This window comes from Malania oleifera, chromosome 9 (assembly GCF_029873635.1).
Source record: "Malania oleifera isolate guangnan ecotype guangnan chromosome 9, ASM2987363v1, whole genome shotgun sequence".
Lineage (NCBI taxonomy): Eukaryota > Viridiplantae > Streptophyta > Magnoliopsida > Santalales > Ximeniaceae > Malania > Malania oleifera.
Window position 1 is genome coordinate 53,809,496 of NC_080425.1, and position 20,263 is coordinate 53,829,758.

General features: G+C 35.1%; 1 protein-coding gene across 2 annotated transcripts in view; it reads right to left on the minus strand.

The window, feature by feature from the left end:
• Positions 1 to 4,903: 4,903 nt before the first annotated feature.
• LOC131163327 (cullin-associated NEDD8-dissociated protein 1) overlaps positions 4,904 to 20,263 on the minus strand; it is a 91,841-nt gene continuing 76,481 nt past the window's right edge. For both annotated transcript variants that reach the window (XM_058119898.1, XM_058119899.1), the window contains 4 exons: positions 9,790 to 9,958; positions 8,870 to 8,947; positions 8,650 to 8,788; positions 4,904 to 5,527 (listed from right to left, as the gene is read on the minus strand). In XM_058119898.1, the coding sequence (XP_057975881.1) occupies positions 5,431 to 5,527; positions 8,650 to 8,788; positions 8,870 to 8,947; positions 9,790 to 9,958 (483 nt within the window). In that variant the 3' untranslated portion in view covers positions 4,904 to 5,430. The remainder of the gene's footprint in view (positions 5,528 to 8,649; positions 8,789 to 8,869; positions 8,948 to 9,789; positions 9,959 to 20,263) is intronic.

The following is a 20,263-nucleotide window of genomic DNA, read 5'->3' on the forward strand; positions in this document are numbered from 1 at the left end:
CTACCATCTTAAGCCAAAATAAAAGCTGCTTAATAAAAAGTTTGTTATTAAGGGATTTAGACATGTACCGACTTTCTAACTTTTGCCAGATAGCCGCTAGAGAATCTTCCTACATCACCCGATAGAGAACTTCGTCGACCAAGCACAAGCGTATTGTCGACGCTGCCTTTGCTTTCAAATCTACCCATGTTGTCTCATCCATTCCCTCCGGTTGAGTATCAAGAAATGCTTTAACCATTCCTTGTTGCACTAGAATATCTTTCACTCTCCTCTGCCACAAACTGAAGTTTTCGGTTCCATCAAATTTGACAATGTCAAATCTTGCAAAAGACGATCTTGATGCCATAACAATAATCACTCTGATACCAATTTGTTGTGAAATGGATTGTATAATGAAGAGGAACAGTAGAATAAACAACAACAAGTAAATGTAAATAACACACACACAACCAGAACAAGATCAACACAAAGATTTACGTGTTTCGGCAAAGCCTACATCCACGAAAACAATGGCACACAAATTTCACTAAGGAAATCAAAATGTACACAATACACTTCTCTAATGATCATATCCACTCTCAAAATATGCCCAAATGACATATATATATATATAAGTTCCATGGAGGTTTCCCCCCTTTTGCCTAGCCACCCAACGTTCAAAAATTCAAAATTCAGAAAAACTGTCACAACCCAAGAGCCTCTCGTCGACGATACCAAGAAGACCCTTCATCGACGAATACAGGGCTCTCATCAACGATGCCAGAAATCCAAGAATTTTCTGCTCTCGGTAATTGTTCGTCGATGAGCTTCAGAACCTTCGCCGAAAAACCTCTATTGTTCCTTCATCGAAGAGGATAGGCTTCTCGTCAACAAGTCTTGTTGTGCTGCCCCTTTCATGTTTTTCCTCCTTCCTTCTTTGCTTATCAAAACAGAAGTATAAGAGCCACAAATAACAGTTTCACAGGTCACATTTTCTCGCATCAACTCTCTTCTTGTTAATTTTTTTTGGGGAGAAGTGAAAGGTAAAAGGAAGATTCATTGGCCCTCTTGGGAGAAAATTTGTAAACCCACCTCAAAAGGGGGTATGGGCTTGAGAGATCTTAAAGAAGTCCAAAAATCATTTCTCATGAAATTTGCCTTCAAACTGCTCACTTCTAACAATCTATGGTCAGGTTTTTTCAGGGCTAAATATTGTACAAATGATCATTTATTAATAAGGAAGGGGAGACCAAATGATTCTTGGTTCTGGAAATTAGTGATGGCCACCATTCCTAAAGTTATGAATAATGTTAAAATTTTGGTGAGAGGTGAGAATTCTTCTTTTTGGTTCGATAGGTGGCTTACATCAAGGTCGTTAGTGGTGCACATTGAGGATATTTTGAACAAGAAGCTGTGTATTAAGGATTGCTGGCTAAATAACAACTGGAACTTTGATTTATTAATGGAATTTGGTTGGAGTAGACAGAACAATGGAAATCTTGCATAATGTGTAAGCTGGTAAAAGTGGTCAAGGTATATTCATCTGGAAGCCTGCCCCTGGTGGCAATTTCTCTACAAAAAACGGCATGGGAGGCTGTGAGGAGCATAAGTGATAATTTTGAGTGGAATGAGTGGTTTTGGCATTCTCTATTGCCTAGAAGAATCTTAATATGTTTATGGAAAGCTTGTTTTAAATGTTTGGGAGTAGATGATAGAATTCAGACAAAAGGAATATCGATGGTTTCGGTTTGTGGTTGCTGCGTGCAAAAAAGTTAGGAAAACACTTATCACATTCTTTCTTTAGGCGAGGTGGCTTTAGAGGTTTGGCGTCGAGCTAGTGTGGTGTTGGGGATTCCTTTCCAACAATTCCTACCCTGGAAAAATAGAATTGCAAAATGATTCTACTATACTCGAAAATCATCTATTAAAGGTATTTTAATCGGTCTGATTCCGTGTTTGATTACGTGGTGCCTCTGGAATCGAAAATGCAAAGCGAGAATGGAAGGAGTTTACCAAAGTGCGGATCAGACGTGGAGAAGTGTTTGATACTAGGTTAGTTCTTTAACTAAGAGCTCTAATTCTTTTCTAAAATTGAAGATATCAAACATTACGATTTTGAAAGAGTTTCAAATTAAGCATCAGGGAGTTTGCGCCAGGCTTGCAAAAATTATCTCGTGGGTTAAACCCCCAGCGGAGTGGATAAAACTTAATTGTGATGGGAGCTGTAGGACCAATCCAGGTACTTCGGGAGGTGGAGGAATCATTCGGGTCTGTCATGGCATGGTGAAAGTGGCTTTTTCAAGCTATTTTGGCAATGGTACGAACAATAGTGCGGAATTAAAAGCAATCCTAGAAGGAATTCGTTTATACAAACAACTTCATTATTTTAATGTGATTATTGAAAGTGACTCGATAATTGTAGTTGATTGGTTTCGAAAAGGTAGATGTATCTTATGGTATCTTTAGGATTTTTGGGAGGACTTTGTGGTGGAGGCCATCAATATAGCGAAGGCAATAGTGTGATTGATTTTCTCGCTAGAGAATGAGAAATGGGAAACAATGTCCTCAACGAAGAACAACATCTCTTACCACGTTCTTGGAAAGGTATCCTTTGGATGGATAGGTTGGGTCTCACTTTCCTTCTTCATTAGTTCATCTTCTCGATTTTTGTTTGGTTAGTTTAGATTTTTATTATTTTATTTGATTTTATTATTTTTGTTTTTGCTAGGCATGTTTAGGTTTGTTTCTTATTTAGCTTTCTTTGGATTTGTAGTCCTGTTTTGGTTGGTTGTTGGTGTTATTTTTGGGATGCCTTTAATGTCCTTTTTATCTGTAATCTCCCAATGCTTGTCATGTAACTACGGTATTCCTCCATCAAAAGTGAGGGTATATCAATAAATAATTTGAGGTGTCGCCCTCCTTTAGTTTTTTTTTTTTTTTTAAAAAAAAGCAAGTATACTATATAACCAAATCGAAAGTCATGGCAAAATCTAAGATTGTATCACACCTCATTTCTTTTCCATATCCATGACCTCCATATATCCTCTCATAGCTTATATTATCCTTTCCAATGTATCCATTCAAATTAACTCCTATGATTTTATTTTTATTTTTATTTTTATATTTATTTTTTTTGCAGATGTGTTAGTATCCCTTGTAAAATACTATCTATATCTTCCCAAAATTATCTTTTAAGATTTTCTGCTAAGCTTATTTGGATACGCACTAATGACATTCACTATCTCCGAGCTTAAAACTATCATGATATTAATGATCCTATCTGCTATTATTTTAACATCTACTATTTTATCTTTCAAGTTTTTGCTTACAATAATTCCCAACCAATTTTTATCTTTCTCTTTACCTGTGTACCTAGGTTTAAATCTTGATTTTTCAATTTTTTTAAACTTTCTCTCCTATCCATTTTGTCTCTTGAAGGCATATTAAGTTAATTTTTCTTCTAAACATTATTTCTACTATTTCCATACTTTTACCCATAATAGTTCTTATATTCCAAGTTTCCAATCTAATCTTACTTTCTTGTGCTAAATTGTTAGTCTTCTCTCTTTTATACTAACTCGGTCTATTCCCTTGATCTAAGTGAATGTCGTAAGAATTCATGATAATAAGATCTCATAAAGTTTTACGCGCCTGTCAGTTACCTAACAAACTTACTCCTTTATTTGGGTTTTGGACTAGTTAGATATACAAAGATAATTTGTGTTACACAAGCAAAGCACATGTTTGAAAATTTTTTTTAAAACCTTTTTCTTATAGACAATTTTCTAATCACACCTTCCAAGGAGGGTAATAATCAAAAGCACTTACAAAGGATAAGTCAAGTTAGCCATGTGATAATCATATGATCAAAAGTGCCTCTGCAAAAGGAGATAACCATACTTGAAGGTAGACGTTGTGACTTGAAATTGAGGTGATCCACGATTGAAGAGCACCCGCATATTGCCTATGCACAGTTGAAAGCACTAATCCTTCGTTCTTGAAGTATGCTTGGTATAGGCCCCAATCTTTTGTACTGGTATAATAGCCAAGGGGAAGCGGTCACAATAGGTTAGTTTCTTTATTTCATACCTCATTCTCCATTAACTCCTTTGTCTTTTTAGGGTTGGGACTTTCAAAGTTGCTCTCTTTCTTGTTCTCATAGGTCTCAAAATTGATTAGGCGTGACAACACATTTATTGGAATAATTTATTGCAAGAAAGACTAGAGAGTTCTTTACTTCTAATTTAACCTGGTAACACGGGCGTGAAAATTATTCATCAATTATGAACATAAAATCACAATAATTGAACATGATAGCGCTGCGACAATTTGGTTTAACCTTGAAGCTAAATTCAAGGTTTGGAACCCGTCTGTTACATTTTCGACGTTACATTTTTCACCAGCACTGCAGCAATTCAACTCATTTTTTCACCTTCTCAATTATTATCATTTTTTTTTTTTTTTTGTTGTAAAGAGCCATAATAGGTAAATATTTTATTTTATTTTAATTTGTTGGTTTGATGGCATTTCACACAAGAACCCTTTATCAAGCCAAGCATTCTCATTTATAGGCCCCTCACCCCTGGGAAGCAGCCAGAAATCAAGATCACAAGAAACGGAAGTACAATAAGACATAGAAAGGATTTTGACTTTTGTCCTTGACAAACAACAATTAAATGATTAAAAAAATAGTTAAAAAATATTAAAACTAAAGAACCATTGTGCACATGACAGTGTAGAAACAGTATAACTAAATTTTTTAATGATGCATCTTTTTCAAACTATTAAAAAATGTATTAATATTTCTTATTTATTAAATTCACACCATTTTGCAACCAGCTAATGAAACACGAGATAAAAATTATACAACACAGCCCCCTATGTATACCACAAATCTAGGCCAGCACCAGTAGTTTGACCACAATTTTAAGAAACAAAAATAATCTATCTGATATCAGCATCATGTTTGATTATCAGTCATTGTAATCACGCTTATATTGAGGGATTTTCACTTTGAACAGGTTTAACCAGTAATTAGGGGTTTGAGAACAAATACTCGCAGACATACAAGGGGCAGAAAACAAAAACTTTGAACAGATGTATTGGGTTTGAGGTTACAAAAACTGAACCCGATAAAAGCTGTATTGAGTTTGAGGTTACAAAAACTGAACCGGATTAAAAGCACAAGTGGGGAAGAAATGGCTAATGGCCAGAGAATATACAAAAATATTAATCGAAGCTGAAACTCGTAAGACAAGAATGCCGGTTGGATGGTCGTAGCATCTCCTGAATCTCCTTCTCAATCATATCAATGGGGGAGGCCCAGAACTTCTCCCCCCAATCACAACCCCGCCAATCCCACAGAAATTCATATTAACAGCAAGCGATTTCTGTTTCTCCCCAACAAAAATTTGAAGTGCCTACCATGATGGCGGTGATCCAATTTGCTCATTACTCATTCCGAATGGAACAATACTTCTCCCAGAGTGTCAAAGATTTGACTATTTCATTCATCAGGTTCTTGAATTTAATGCTGCAATCTCCCCCACTGCAAAATCAGGAAATCGATATAAAATGCAAGTCACGGAAAGGAATAAAGATTAGACCAACCCAATGGTGTCCTAAACAAAGCATAACCTAAAGATTTTCTTCCTTATTCATCGCAATTATTAAATAATCAGTCCAACCTAAGCAGAGCAACCATGCAGCCAGGCCACACCCACAATGGATTCATGGTCTAAAACCATTCTTCGAAACAATGTACAGGTTCTCACACTCCCGATTGAAAATTTTCTTTTAGACAGACACCAAATATACACTCGCATATGTACCAAGTTCTTCATAAGGGAATAAAAGAAGAGTATGAAGCAGATCAACAGTGTTTACAGTACACGTGCAGGAACTTCTGTACAATAAGGTTGAATCTACAAAGACTACCTTATGCATATATCAGGGACAGCCTTTTTCTTCTTGTAACTTGACTGCTATAGCTAGTTAAATATCTGGTCTCAGGACTCTTGTTGCACCACATGCATGAAACTCGGATTTCCACAAACGAATCAAAATATAAATGAAGCATATGAAAGTGCAGGTTACAACCACATAAAAATTAGAAGATTGATGATGGCTCCAACACAGCCATCATTGGGAAGTGGCAAGATGAAGTGGATAAAATATTTTATCTTCCTTTCCAACAGCTAAGAACTTTGTGCAAAAAAGCAGCAAAAGAAATTGAGAGAGAGATGACAAGTATCAACTAAGGGAAATGAATAGTTTCTTGAGCACATTGAATTCATGTTCGAGTTTGTGGATGGAATGAGCAGAAAAGGAATGGAATGAAAATTTGGAAGGGTCAGAAGAGTTGCAAATAAAAATTCCCAAATGTTTTACATGTTCCAATCACCAATGCACATAGTGTTTGCTAAAACCACAATTTGCGAGGAATCTGTATCATATGAGCTTCAAATTGTGAAGCAATACATGGAAAAATGATGGTAAGGGGTACAGCTAAGCACAGAAGCATTTCAAAAAGCAGTTAGGAGTGTCTAGCCTGGCCTCACATGCCTTTTAAAAAGCAGATAAATATTCCTAATCTTTACTGTATACAAGTCATCTCACTCTCTCTCTCTCTCCATTTACCTGTGTGCACACACATGAAAACCTAAGTCATGAAATACTTCCCACCTAAAGAACATTTGGGGCCATTTGGTATCACTGTCAAAAATTATGAAAATGAAAACCAAAACAAAAACTAAAAAACAAAAATAGAAACTAAAAATCAAATATTAGCAACCTGTTTGATTATTATTTCCAAAAATAAAACAAATTAAAAAATTAACTAAAAAAATTATCCCTTTTGACCTAGAATCAAAATCACAAAATATGATTAAAATAATAAAATTATAAATTAAAATAAATTAAGAAAGCATTATTTAAAAAAAATATTATTATTATAATTACTTAATTATAATATTTCAAAATTCACTTTACAAGAACAATCTTATTGTATATGACAATTAAAACGTAATCTCTAACAGTACAAGCTCCGTATCTTCTTAAATTGAATTTTTCAAACTTCAATCTGACTAATTTCACTTTTATTGTTATTTTTAAATTTTAAATTATTGTATGGGTCAATATGATTTGATTTTTTATCTTTACATCTCTTTGAGTTGTTGAGGAAATGAATACTCTTTATAATAGATTTACTCAAGGATTGTTTTATGAATCTTTGATGATGTGTTGAATATATTTACAACATTGTAACTTCAATCTTAATTCCTTTTCAATGTTTGATTTACTCAGTCAATGAATAGAATATTGATTTCTTTTAAATAAAGATGCATTCTTATTTTAAAAATGAGCTTTCAATTATGACTTACTTGAATGAGCGATCCACTCCAACCCAATAATAGAATGTCCATTGTCCCCTTTGCCCGACTCCATTTCCTAATTATATTGCATCATATCTCCAACAAACCTCCCTTTTCTCTAGGGTTTCAGAGGACTAAAAGGAACGAAATGCACAAATGGGACAATTTATAGTAGCTCTCGACTTAATTAGCTAATATTTAACCAACTTATCTCACCATCAAATTCTGGTTAATTTAATTAGCCAACAACAAACATTCTGCTCCATAAACATAAACTTACTTGCGGTTGAAAATATGGATATAAATTTGATTGAATTTAAATAAATTTCAATACAAATTTATATTACATCTTATCAAATTCAATATAAATTCAAATCCAAATCCAAAATTTCTCCAAACATAGATTAAAAATAAAATTCACAGAAAAAAAAATATATATGAAGCTCTGTTCCCCAGGACTGAAAACAAAAGCTATTTTTTAAATAATAATAATAATAATAATAATAAAACTGAGAACTGAAATCAACAATTAAAAATGAAAAGGGTTCAGTTTTGATCGGGTTCTCTGCTTTTTGGTGATTTTTTTTGGGTAATTTTCAGACCCCCCGTTCTGGCACTTCTAAAATAGAAACCTTCCAGAAAAAATATTTTGTAAATGTCTTTTATTATTTTAAACTTTAAAAATATTTTATAGGTTTTCTATTTTAATTATATTTCTAATTCATATGATTATTTTATTTCAAATTTAATTAAAAAACTATGGATAAAATGAATGATTTAATCCAAAAAAATTAATTCTAGATACTAAAATATTCTAGCAAGTAGCAACAAAATGCCAAAAATAAAATACTAAAAATCATAGATTTTGCCTTTCAATCCTTTTTTAAAACCAATAACATAAACAAATGGGTTTTTATAATTTGTTTCTTCACTATATAAAAGAGAAACATAAAAACAAAAACAGAAACGGTACCAAAGAGGCCCTTAGTTACCTAAAATATCACTTCCTGCCATTACTTTAATACAGAAACATGAAAAGCTTCATCTTCAAAATTACTCTAGGAGTCTTAACTATTCTGAGATCCTTTGCTTCCACATTCACTGTCATTTTATAAATTTTCCTAAAATCATCAAATGACACACCCCTTACTTATTGGGAAAAGTTCAACAATTAGGAGATTGCACAACAGCTGCTTCTTAAGAACAACAAAGCCACTTTTCAAATTTCAAGCCATGCAATGGAACAGAAGCACAAGCAAGTAGTACAGCTAAATTTATATTAATTTAAGAGCCACACCTTATGCGATTCAAGGATGCAATTACTCTGAGAGCACTCCGGATCATGTCTTCATTACGGTCTACTTCTTGCTTGACAGCATCTTGCTTTGGCTTAAAATTTATAGTTTTTTGGAGAGGATCAACCAATGAGTCCAACACTGAAAATGAACAAATCGGTATGAGAAAATAAAAAATTGCAGCAGAGAAATCATAATAGCAAAACTAAAACATACACTAACCTGCTAATACAGCAGATGGACACTTATCCGCAAGTTTTGAGAGAATAAGATGGCATGGCATTTTAACATCATAATGATCTGACATGATACAACTCGAATAAGTGACAAGTTGGAGAGTCAATAGTCCGCATAGCAATTCACTCTTCAAAGTGTCAATAATTGTTAAATAGAATATACAATCAAAATAAACAATATTGTTAGATAAACAAGCAATAAAGTATATAAACAGTTCTTGGACATAAGCATGTAGGAAAATTATCACTTGGTCTAGACAAATTTAATTACAAGTTACAAGCTGCAACATGTACAAACCAAAATTTGAATTTAAGCCCCTGTCAACTTCTTATAAAGACACTGGAAAAAATTATGCTAAGAATTTTTTAAACAGCAAATCAGTTTCAATAGCCGCCATGATACACAAGCTATAAACATGAGAATTACAACTTTCGCATGTTAAGGATAAAAAATATCCCAGGTTAAATAAAGTGCTTTAGGAAACCTTCAAATAATTTTCAAGTTTCATTGAAGAATTGGAAAAAAACCATCTACCTAACCACTCGAACTTATAGTCGACAAAAACACAACATGAAGACAGCACAGAGTTAATTTTGATTAAACATAACAATATGGCGTGGTCCCTAAACAAAGGCTTAATTACACAAACTGTCAAAACATTCTCTACTATGAAATATATAAGAGCACACATTTCTATGCATGCAAACAATATTCAAAGACAAGCAGACACATGTATCATACTGCAAAACATGTTATTCATTTATAATACAGAATATCGCATAGATACATGACAAATTAAGATCAAATCCCATCAACAATTAAATCAATGAAAAGGAGAATGTGGCAGAGTGTGTGTGTGTGTGTGTGAGAGAGAGAGAGAGAGAGAGAGAGAGTTGAAAGCTCACCTTCCAAACCAGATTTTAGGAATGGAACAATGAAGGATGAAGGATTCACTTGATCAAGACAACTGTCCAGCAATGTATCCACACATTCAAAAGCAGCCTTCCGCAGCTCAAGGCCATCATCCACAATGTGCTTGAACGGACCAAGATCAACTGTTCTAATCAATTCTTGCTGCATAGGAAGTAAAAAAAAGAGACGTATGACCAAAGGATACAACATATCAATTAAAAAATAAAAAGATATTAAAAAAGCAAAGAGAAAATTAACCACAACAACATGAAACCTTAAGTTCCCATTTAGTTGTGGAAAACAATTAATTTTCCATTTTCAGTTTTCCAAATAATTACAAAAATGTCCCCTTGTTTTTTAAATTTTCACATATTTGTATAGGAATGTTGTAACATATTATTGTTTTCCAAGTTCTCCATATAAATGTGGGAACTGAAAAACAAATTGCAATTCTGTAATTCCTTGGAAAACTGAAAAGGAAAATAAGAACTGTTTTGGACAACTAAAGTGGCCCTAAAATATTCCATTTTATTATAGCTAAGACAACAATCATGCTTTAAAGCATTCAAAATTTAACCTGGTAAAACATTTTAAAGGAAAAAGGTATAATCATTTTAATAATCAAACTTTGCCCAACACATTTGAAGGAAAATTTTAAAACATCTTCCCTCATGAATATTGAAACCCAAGCTTAAGTTTCTCAATGCATTTAATACATAAGTTAAGAATGAAGTCCAAATTTCAGTCAGATTTCAAACAATGTTTTGTTTTAATGATTTCATAATTAATTTTCTTTTGTAGGGATTTCGGTGCAACAAAATCAAAAAAAAAAAAATGCTACAGATAGAGCATACACAATTAATATTATTAATAATTTAGTTGGGACATCCAACATGCATGGACAGGATATCAACCACCATCAAACCAATGTTTTAAAATTGGACCAGCCACCCAGTTGGGATTGTATCAAATATATTCCACAAGTAAATCTATTATGGGTATATTTTTATCTATTTTATAATTTTATAAAGCTTCATTGCAACAATAGACATTTTCTTTTTTTATTTTATATTTTAAGAATTCAAGTGAACCATTTTTCTCTCAATCAATATTTTCAATGTGTTTCACTAGTTAAATAAATGATTATGTATTTTTATGAATATTTCACATAAAATGTTTGTAAATATTTCATATATAGAATTATTATTTTTAATTACAATTAAATCAGCAACATAGAAAAGCAATATTTGGTTATCTACAAGAAACACCCAGGAAGAAGTGAGGTTGGCCCAGTAGAAACTACACCGCCCAAGCCTTCCCATTCTTCTAGGTTGCATTTGTTTCACAGGCTAGGCTGGCTTAGACACTTTAAGCCTCTACTTGGTGCAACACAATTATATGATAGAATTGGAAAGGGGAAGGCTTCTCAGACGCTTAAAATGGGCATGAGTTGGCTCCCCCTCTCCCCCCTAGATATGGCAAGACATGAAAATCTATTTGTCTAAACCTAATCGAATTTTCCTAAACCAACTCATATTCAATCCACATGTTAAAATAGTCATATTTTGAATTGTAATTTACTCATCTGATTATCCACTTGATTTGCCATGGATTATCCAATCCGATCCGTTTTGCCAAGGGTCCATCGTCGAACGCTATGCTATGATGTGACAAATCAAAGCAATAGAATTGATTAAAGAGACTTTTCATACATGATTTAAAATTATTGAGGAAGGTTCATTAGTCAATTTTCTTAAGACTCAGCAAAGTGGGTAAGATAATATGTGGAATATTCGGTGGATAATCAGATCAGCAACTTACAATCCATATCTGACTCAATTTAGAGGCAATTCAGATGGGATATTCCATGGCAGATGGCGGGTAACCCATCCTTCCTAGGAGATTATTTTCATATTCACAGTGGCAGGGTGGAGCTCAAGCCAATGAAGTTGAAAGAAATAAAACTAAAAAGTGAACAAATAAATAAATAAGAATAAGAAAAATAAAATAAGATCCCACCCATCTCCTATCATTTTATGGCAAACCAAACACGGTATGGGATAGTTATTCTCTCAAGTCCAGTCCAATACTATTCAGCAAATCCAACCATACAAAAACTAAGCCTGAAATAAATACTCTCCAAAGGACTTTGGTTTGATTGAATGTGTCCCTCGTGGTTTGCGCTCCCCTTTTAAACCCCCCCCCCCCCCCCAAAAAAAAAAAGGCATATTTAATTATGTTGATTTATTTCATTTAGTATAGGAAATGATTAGAAAACCATTAAGCACATTGATCATTTATAAGTGGAACAAGCAAGTTAGCTTGGCTGGATTGTAATTACACAACTCAATCATGGTTTATGATTCAAGTTGTTCAAATGTCACGGTCCTCCTTTTCTCTTGTTTCATCCCTTTTTAACTTCAGGCTGGGTTAAGCCAGGGCCAGTTTGTCAGGGTTGACTGAGGGCTAAGATATTTTTTCTGTTTAAACTTGACTGATACAATCAGATCTGGTCTTGACTGGCGAGGCCAGATTTTAACACTGCCTCGAGCAAACAAGTAAAATACAATGATGCTGTGGGACTATATCAGCCAAATTGATTGATTTTGTATCAAAGATAGATCCACTGACAGAATGGTTCTAGAGTAGACCATACTGGTAAACCAATCCATGCCCTGTGATTTGGACAGCTCCCAACTTCCTATTTCAGTCCAACACCAAGTTCAATTTTATGCAGCTTCTTTGAGACATTGTACATGGTTTTACCCAAGTTCCTTAACAGAGAGCAAGGAGGTATTGGGGCTTTAAAAAGAGGGAGTACCTTTTGAGATCAAGGGAGTATTGGGGCATTGGGTTATCAAGAATTGCAGTTCCATAATAATTATACTTAAGTTCTTAGTGGATCTCTACTCACCATAGCAATTTGCAATGGTGGATGTAGGCTTGATTTTTACAGAACCTTTTAAATTCTATCCCTGCACTTAATACTTCCAAATTATTCTCCTCATACTCCATTACTCCGGCATCCAATGAATTCCAGCTCCTCTCTGGCAATTTGAACTAACAGCCTCAAACAAGGAAAAATCCATTATGTTGCTAAGCAACAGATATAGGGATGCAAAGAGGAAGAAAAGAGAGAGCTCTGGTTCCATAAGAGATAAACAAAGGACAATCAAAGATGGAGAGTAGAAAGGGTAAGAAAGACCAAAGCTCTTCAATAGCCCCTTCTTCATCAACCCCAGCATCGCTTTCACAACACTAACTTGAACCATCATATAGGATTATTCCCAATGTTCAACACAATAGGAAGTACTCTACATATGATACACTTTTTGATAAGTGTTAGAAGAGAATATGTTATTTTAATAATTATGTTGTGTTAATGGGGGTATTTTTGTCATTAAGACTTTATTATTTCTAATAATATAAAAGAGGACAGACCTGGACCTGTGCGTAGACTCCAGGAAACTGCTGCTCAATTTTTTTTTCTTCTCTCGTTTTTCTCTTCTTCTCCCTTTCTCTTCTCTCCTCCATATCTTAACTTTACAACATGGTATCAGAGCATTGATCTCCTTCAAACCTGATTTATCTGAATTGATTTTGATACTCTGTTTTTCGTTTTTTTCCTTGTCCACCCCTAATCAGTCATCAAATATGATTTTCCAGGTTGGTTTGAGAGTCGTTTAGGGAGACCCTCCCTCTGGGTTAAGTTGTGCAGCATCTTTGGCAGGAAGCTGTGTTTTCATGCTGATTTGCGGATGTGAATCTGTTTCTAGTATGCTGCTACTGTTCCTCTGTCACTTTGGGGTTTGCTGATGATGCTGTTTTGATGATATGAATTCATGATTGGTTGCTTGCAATCTTGTACCAATTGCTGGTTGTTTTTTATAGGTGTTCAAATATTTATTTCCTAACCTTCTCTGCATTCATTTCCAGTTGCTGCCAACCTAAATGCCAGGAGCTGCTGTCAGTTTGTTATTAAACGCCTGCAGAATTTTGCTGTAGTCTGCTCGGTTTTTGGCGGTTAATTCCTCCTAGGATATCGTAAGGCTCAGTACTGTAGTCACAGCTGCCTATTGAAGTTCTGGATTTTGGGGAGTTTGAAGTGTCATAAGTTCTGGTTCCTTGAAGTACAGAAAGTGCTGTTTGTGTTGGTGTGTGCTGCCTAACTTCTCACGCTCCTTCCCGCATTAAGTCAGCCATGGATACTACCTCTAACTGTAGTAGGGGAAGTTTTGGCAGATGAGGACGAGGTTTGGATTGTGGTCGTGGCAGTGGTTGTGCAATATGACAAGGACTTTTATCACCACAGTTCTTGCATTTGCACACATTTTGGCAAGGAAAATCAAACCACTAATCATTGTTGCAATCTTCTTGGGAAACCAGCTTGGGCCAATAAGTCTCTTGTGAAAGTGATTCTAATATTGACGCTTCAAACACACCTAGCCACTCTACTAGGGAGTTGAGTACATCATCCACCGTGTCATAAGAGGAGTTTAACAATCATTCTAGCATGGTTCAACTCCTCCAAATTCAGTCTTCTACATCTAATGCAACTACGGTCCATTAAGGTACAACCGGGTTTCTTGCTTCTTCATCCTCCTCGCCTTGGGTTATAGATTCTCCTCTCATATGATAGGTAGTCCTAACTTGTTTGAGTCCTTCAAACCCACTACTTTAAACTCTTAAGGTCACTCTTGCCGATGATTTGACTACATCAATATCTAGTTCTAGCAATATTCTCTCAATTCCTTCTATTCCTCCTCCGCCTGTGTTATGTGCCTAAATTTTCGTTGAACCTACTATCAGCTAGTCAATTAAGTCTCGTAACTGTTTTGTGACCTTCTTTCCTTCTCATTGTGTTATTCAAGATCTCTTGATGAAGAAGAGGATTGGTGGAGGGCTTGATAAGGATGACCTGTACTATTTCTATGGTGTTTATGGCGGGTCCAATTCTTGTCATATGGCTTCCTCACTTTCTACTCATGGTGTTTCTCCTTATCAGCAGCATGCTCGTTTGGGTCATCTATCCCTTCAAAAGCTACAAGTTTTTCCCATGTTCAAGTCCATTGCTCGTTTAGAGTGTTCTGCTGTCAGTTGGGAAAGCATATTAGGACATCTTTCTTCGTCTAGAGTTGAGTCTCGTAGTTGGGAAAGCATATTAAGACATCTTTTTTGTCTAGAGTTGAGTCTCGTAGTTGGGAAAGCATATTAAGACATCTTTTTTGTCTAGAGTTGAGTCTTGTAGTAATCATTGTTTTCTCTTATTCATTCAAGTATTTGGGATCTGTAGAGTCAAGAATTCGACTAGTCATCAACATTTTGTATCCTTTGTTAAAAGATAGGTCTGAATTTGTTAATATATTTACTTAATTCTACCCAAAAACAGAAACTCAATTTGGCATCAATATTCAAACTTCTCAATCTAATAATGCACTTGGATTTGTTCAAAATGAGCTTCATTCTTTTTGCTTCACCAAAGGTATTATTCATCAAACACATGTATACATACCCCATAGCGGAATGGAAAAGCTAAATGAAAAAATAGACATTTACTTGACATAGCACGTCTCTACTCCTTCATATGCATGTTCCTAAAACTTTTTGGACTGATGCTCTTCTTATAGTTTGTTTCTAGTCAATAGGATGCCCTCAAGTGTTGTAGGGGAAATTTTTCCCTGCTTCATCATGTATCTAGGAACATCCATGTTCTCTATTGTGCCTCGTGTCTTTGGGTGCACATGTTTTGTTCATGTTCCACATGCTAGTCACGACAAGTTCTCTTCTTGTTTTGTTAAATATGTCTTTGCTGGGTACTCAATGACTTAAGGATATAGACGTTATGATCCCTACATTCATAGGAAACGTGTTAGTGTTGATGTCACCTTTTTTGAGGAGGCATCCTATTAATGATGTCCCCCCATCTTGTGTTGATCCCCCTATTCCTCCCCCTCTCATCTTCTATTCCTCTTACAAATCCATTAGTTACTGATCCAAAGAAACAATTGAAGGTTTATGACAATAGAAAGCACGCATAGACATCACTATCGCCATGCAGGCATCTCCCTTGCCCATCACTATTTCAAATTCTAGTTTTGGAGACCCATCATAATGTGGCTTAGATTTGCCCATTGCTCACCAAAGAGATACTCAAACATGTGCTCAACAATCCTTAGTTGCTTATCCTATCGCTCATTATGTTTCAGTTTACCATCCTATTCCTATGTGTACTTCTGCCTTGGCTATTTCCTCAGTTTCTATCCCTTACCCACATGTTGAAGCACTCGCTAACACTCGGTGGAAACTTACAATGGATGTAGGAATGATGCCTTGACCACTTCAGGGACGTCGGACTTGGTGGATCTTCCTCTTGGTAAAGAGTTGGTTAAATTTCATTGGGTATACACCATCAAATATCTTCCTAACCGCTCTATCAAACAGCTCGAGGCTTGGTTGGTTGCCAAGGGATACACCCAAATGTATGGTTTTGATTATTTTGAGACCTCTCCAATTGCTTGGTTAAATTCTGTTCGTGTATTGACACATTGGCAATTAATTTTGATTGGTCCTTAATATCAATTGGATGTGAAGAATGCCTTCTCGTATGGAAATTTGCAAGAGAAGGTGTACATAGAGCAACCTCCTGGATATTTTGCTGAGGATGGTAAAGTATGCAAGTTGCATAAGGCAATTTAAGGTCTTAAAAAGTCTCCTCAACCCTAGTTCGACAAATTTAGTGTTGTAGTTTCTGCATTTAGCTTTATCAAGTGCTAACCTGATCATTTGGTTTTTCTTCACAAAACAGAGACAAGTGTGGTACTTCTAATAGTTTATGTTAATGATATCATCATCATTAGCAGTGACCATAGGGGGATTGTAGATGTTAAGCAGTGGCTTCAAGCAAAATTTCAAATCAAGGTTTTTGGTATTCTGCATTACTTTCTTAGTATTGAGATTGTACGGTGTAGGAAAGGCTTAAATCTATCCAAGAGAAAATAATAAAATACACATAGGATTTTCTAAGTGAGATTGGTTTAATGGGAGCTAAATCAATTGATACTCTTATGGATCCCAATGTGAAGTTGTCTAGGGTTGAGTTATACAATATTTTGATGAAGTCTGAGTTGGATATGTTGTTGATCGAAGGTCTACTATTGGATATTGTACATTTGTGGGAGGTAATCTTGTTACTTGGTGTAGCAAGAAACAAACTATTGTAGCAAGATCTAGTATTGAAGCAGAATACAAGTTATGGCTCATGCTATTAGTGAGCTTATGTGGCTGAAGTCTCTTATGTTAGAGATGGGAATCTTGGTGATGAAGCCAATAGATGTGTTTTGTGATCTGCCATTTATATTGCTAGCAATCCAATGTTTCATCAGAGGAAAAAGCATATAGAAGTTGATTGTCATTTTGTGAGGGATGTTGTGTTGAAGGTGGTCATGCAGACTCCCTTTGAAAAATATGTTGATCATTTAGGCAATGAATTTACAAAGCCTTTATTTAAGCTTGCCTTGCCTAATTTTTGTTACAATCTGAGATTAGGTGATATTTATACACCTCCAGCTTGAGGGGGTGTCAGAAGAGAATATGTTATTTTAAATAATTAGGTTGTGTTAATGGGGGTATTTGTCCTTAAGACATTATTATTAAGGATATATTAGAGGGCATATCTACAGCTGTACGTAGAATCCAGGAAACGGCCGCTCATATTTTCTTTCCTCTCTTTTTCTCTTCTCTCCTCTTCTTCTCTCCTCCATCTTTAACTTTAGAACAACAAGAAATAACGATAAATCCCTTGAAACAATTGCTAAAACTATATTGCATACTGATAAAATAAAATCTATGAAAATGCAATTCTAATCAGTCCACATTTTCTCAACCATTTGATTGAAAAGTTCACCTCATTCCCATACTCTCTCTGAATATTTTCATATGATTTAAAAATTTGTGAATATTTTAGTGCAAAATTTTATTTGAAAATGATTAACAAATCTGGGTTACCTCTTTAGGGATTTTTATCCCAAAGGACATCAAACTAACCCACAAACCGGTATGTGCAATCCGAATAAGGATTCCGGGATAGGGGGGGGGGTGTAACTATGTTCCTATCAGTCAAGGTGGTCAAAATTTTATTCCTAATAAGATTTTTTTAAAAAGAATCAATGTTTCATTGCATTGATTGAGCCTCAGTCCACATTCGATCGACAATCTATGCATGAGATGCACTCTCAATCCAATAGTTGAGAATATTTCTTGTATTTTCATGTGAGCCCTACAAAAAAGGTAGTTATGAAAGCACCACGGTGTTAACAGAGCATTTGGACATGAGAGAGAGAGAGAGAGAGAGAGAGAGAGAGAGAGTCTCACTCCTAATTTAACATATAAAACACATACAGAAAAACCCACATTACTTTGGCAACATGTAATAATGGGAAATATAGTACATCATTATCCTCATGTGGAGGAAAGCTCCAGCTTAAGTTTTTCTTAGCAGCACAATCCTCTAATTCACCAAAAGATTTAACTGGAAACTCTTAAACCTTCTCTTGTGATATATATAAAACAACTCAGTTTACAAAGGCAGCTTTTCACCATCTTTCCATCAAGTAGTTGATCTTACAAGACCGGTAATGTTATTCTGGGAGTACTTGAGAAATTATATATTTTTTCAGACATAAGCACTCACTCTCTCTCGGTTTGTGTGCGTGAGCGTGAATCAATTTTATTCAACTTTCCAGCAGAAATTTTGCCAAAACCCTACATGCAGGGTCTAAAAGATTTCAGTGCAACTTTAAATACTTTTCTAACTTCTTCCCACTTCATCATTGTCCTCTATTTGGGCACCATTCAACTAAAACTCCCAAAACAATAAATAAATAAATAGTAAATAAACAGAGGAAGAAGAATGAAAGAATGTTACATCAATAATTCTGACAAAACCCTGAAAAGCGTGCCTCTTAACCCATTTGGACACATTGTGGCCTTTATAATAATAACCATCCAAACTACATATTTGCCTTTTGATATTTTCCTATCCAATCTTTACTTTATACATAAAGCCTAGTAACACCCTTCCACCCTAGTAAACACTAAAACCTCAAGTTATTGTCAACCCTGTCCCACCACTTGAAAAAATGTAGAAAGCAATAAGACGTCTAATATCAATGCCAGCTAGGATGAGAGTAGAAAAATGGGAGAAAAGGGCAATAAGAAGGAATGAAAAGGGGGAACAAAAGTAATGAAAAATGTAAATTTGGGACATTATGTTTTAATAGAGACATGCTATGAGAATATAGCTACCCACTGGATAAACCATGCTGACAAGTACAACCATTCTAGTTTTATTTCAGCAGGGCCTGAATGTAACTAGTGCATAAGGGGGGGCTATCAAATTCAGTTTAGTCTCACGGATGAGGGATCTAGACGGAAGGAGATCTCATTAAAAGATGATAATAAATCTCTCCCAGGCGCAAGCTAAAATACAAAGAGAGCAAGGGGTTGGAGATGAGAGAACTTATGGCTATGACAATTGACAAAAAGAAAGTAAGTGTACTTGGCATTGTTCGGTTTTCATTTCAGCACTCAAAGGCTGCTGATTCTGAGATGTCTGTGAACACTTGAAACAGTGATCAACTGAAAGATTCACATGCATCGGCAATTTGAGAAAACAAGAGTCCAAACCAAGGCGCACACAAATCAATTATTCAAAAGGAACGAGGATAGAAGTGCTCAATTGTCAATGCTCAATCAGGAACATCTAGTGGTTTTTCTGAGGAGAATGGAAGAGGTAGTGTTTGTGTTGAGGACCAAATTTGACGAGGAAAGTGACTTCAACAATGCTCTTCAGTACCATGATCGATCTCTGTTGGATGAAACATGTGCCTGGCGGTTATAAAATGGAGTCTATTTTGGATGCAGTTTTTTAAGTGTCCCAGTTTAGTTAAATCAGTCAAAATTCTGAATGAACAGAAAAATGGTTCTGAATTAATTTGATCAAAATTCTTAACTTGTCTTTTATGATGGGAAATGATTCAGTATTTGCATATCTCCAGTTCTTTGCAGTAGGTGGGCTGTTTTGAAGGGGTGTCCTTTTTTGGATTTTTAGCAAGATTTGAAGGCTGTGTTATTTTTCCCTTTTTGTTTTTAATTTTCCCATAAGAGGGTGTCTTATTCTCCTTTTTGTACATTATTTCTTCCTTAGTGAAATCTCTCTTCTTCCTCTATCAAGCTAAAACAATTTAAAAAAAAAAAAAAAATGGTTAAAGCATTCCATTATCCAATCAACCAAAATATTGTTCACTAACCAAAAAATTTACTGACTAAATTTTTTACCAGTTAATTTGGTTAAAGAGATTGGCTAACCAACCAGCAGAAAGTTGTGTATCTGTCCAACTGAGCAACGTGTAATCTCTTCCTATTACCCTTTTCACCAAAAACTCAGCCAAAACAACATCATCCATTCCT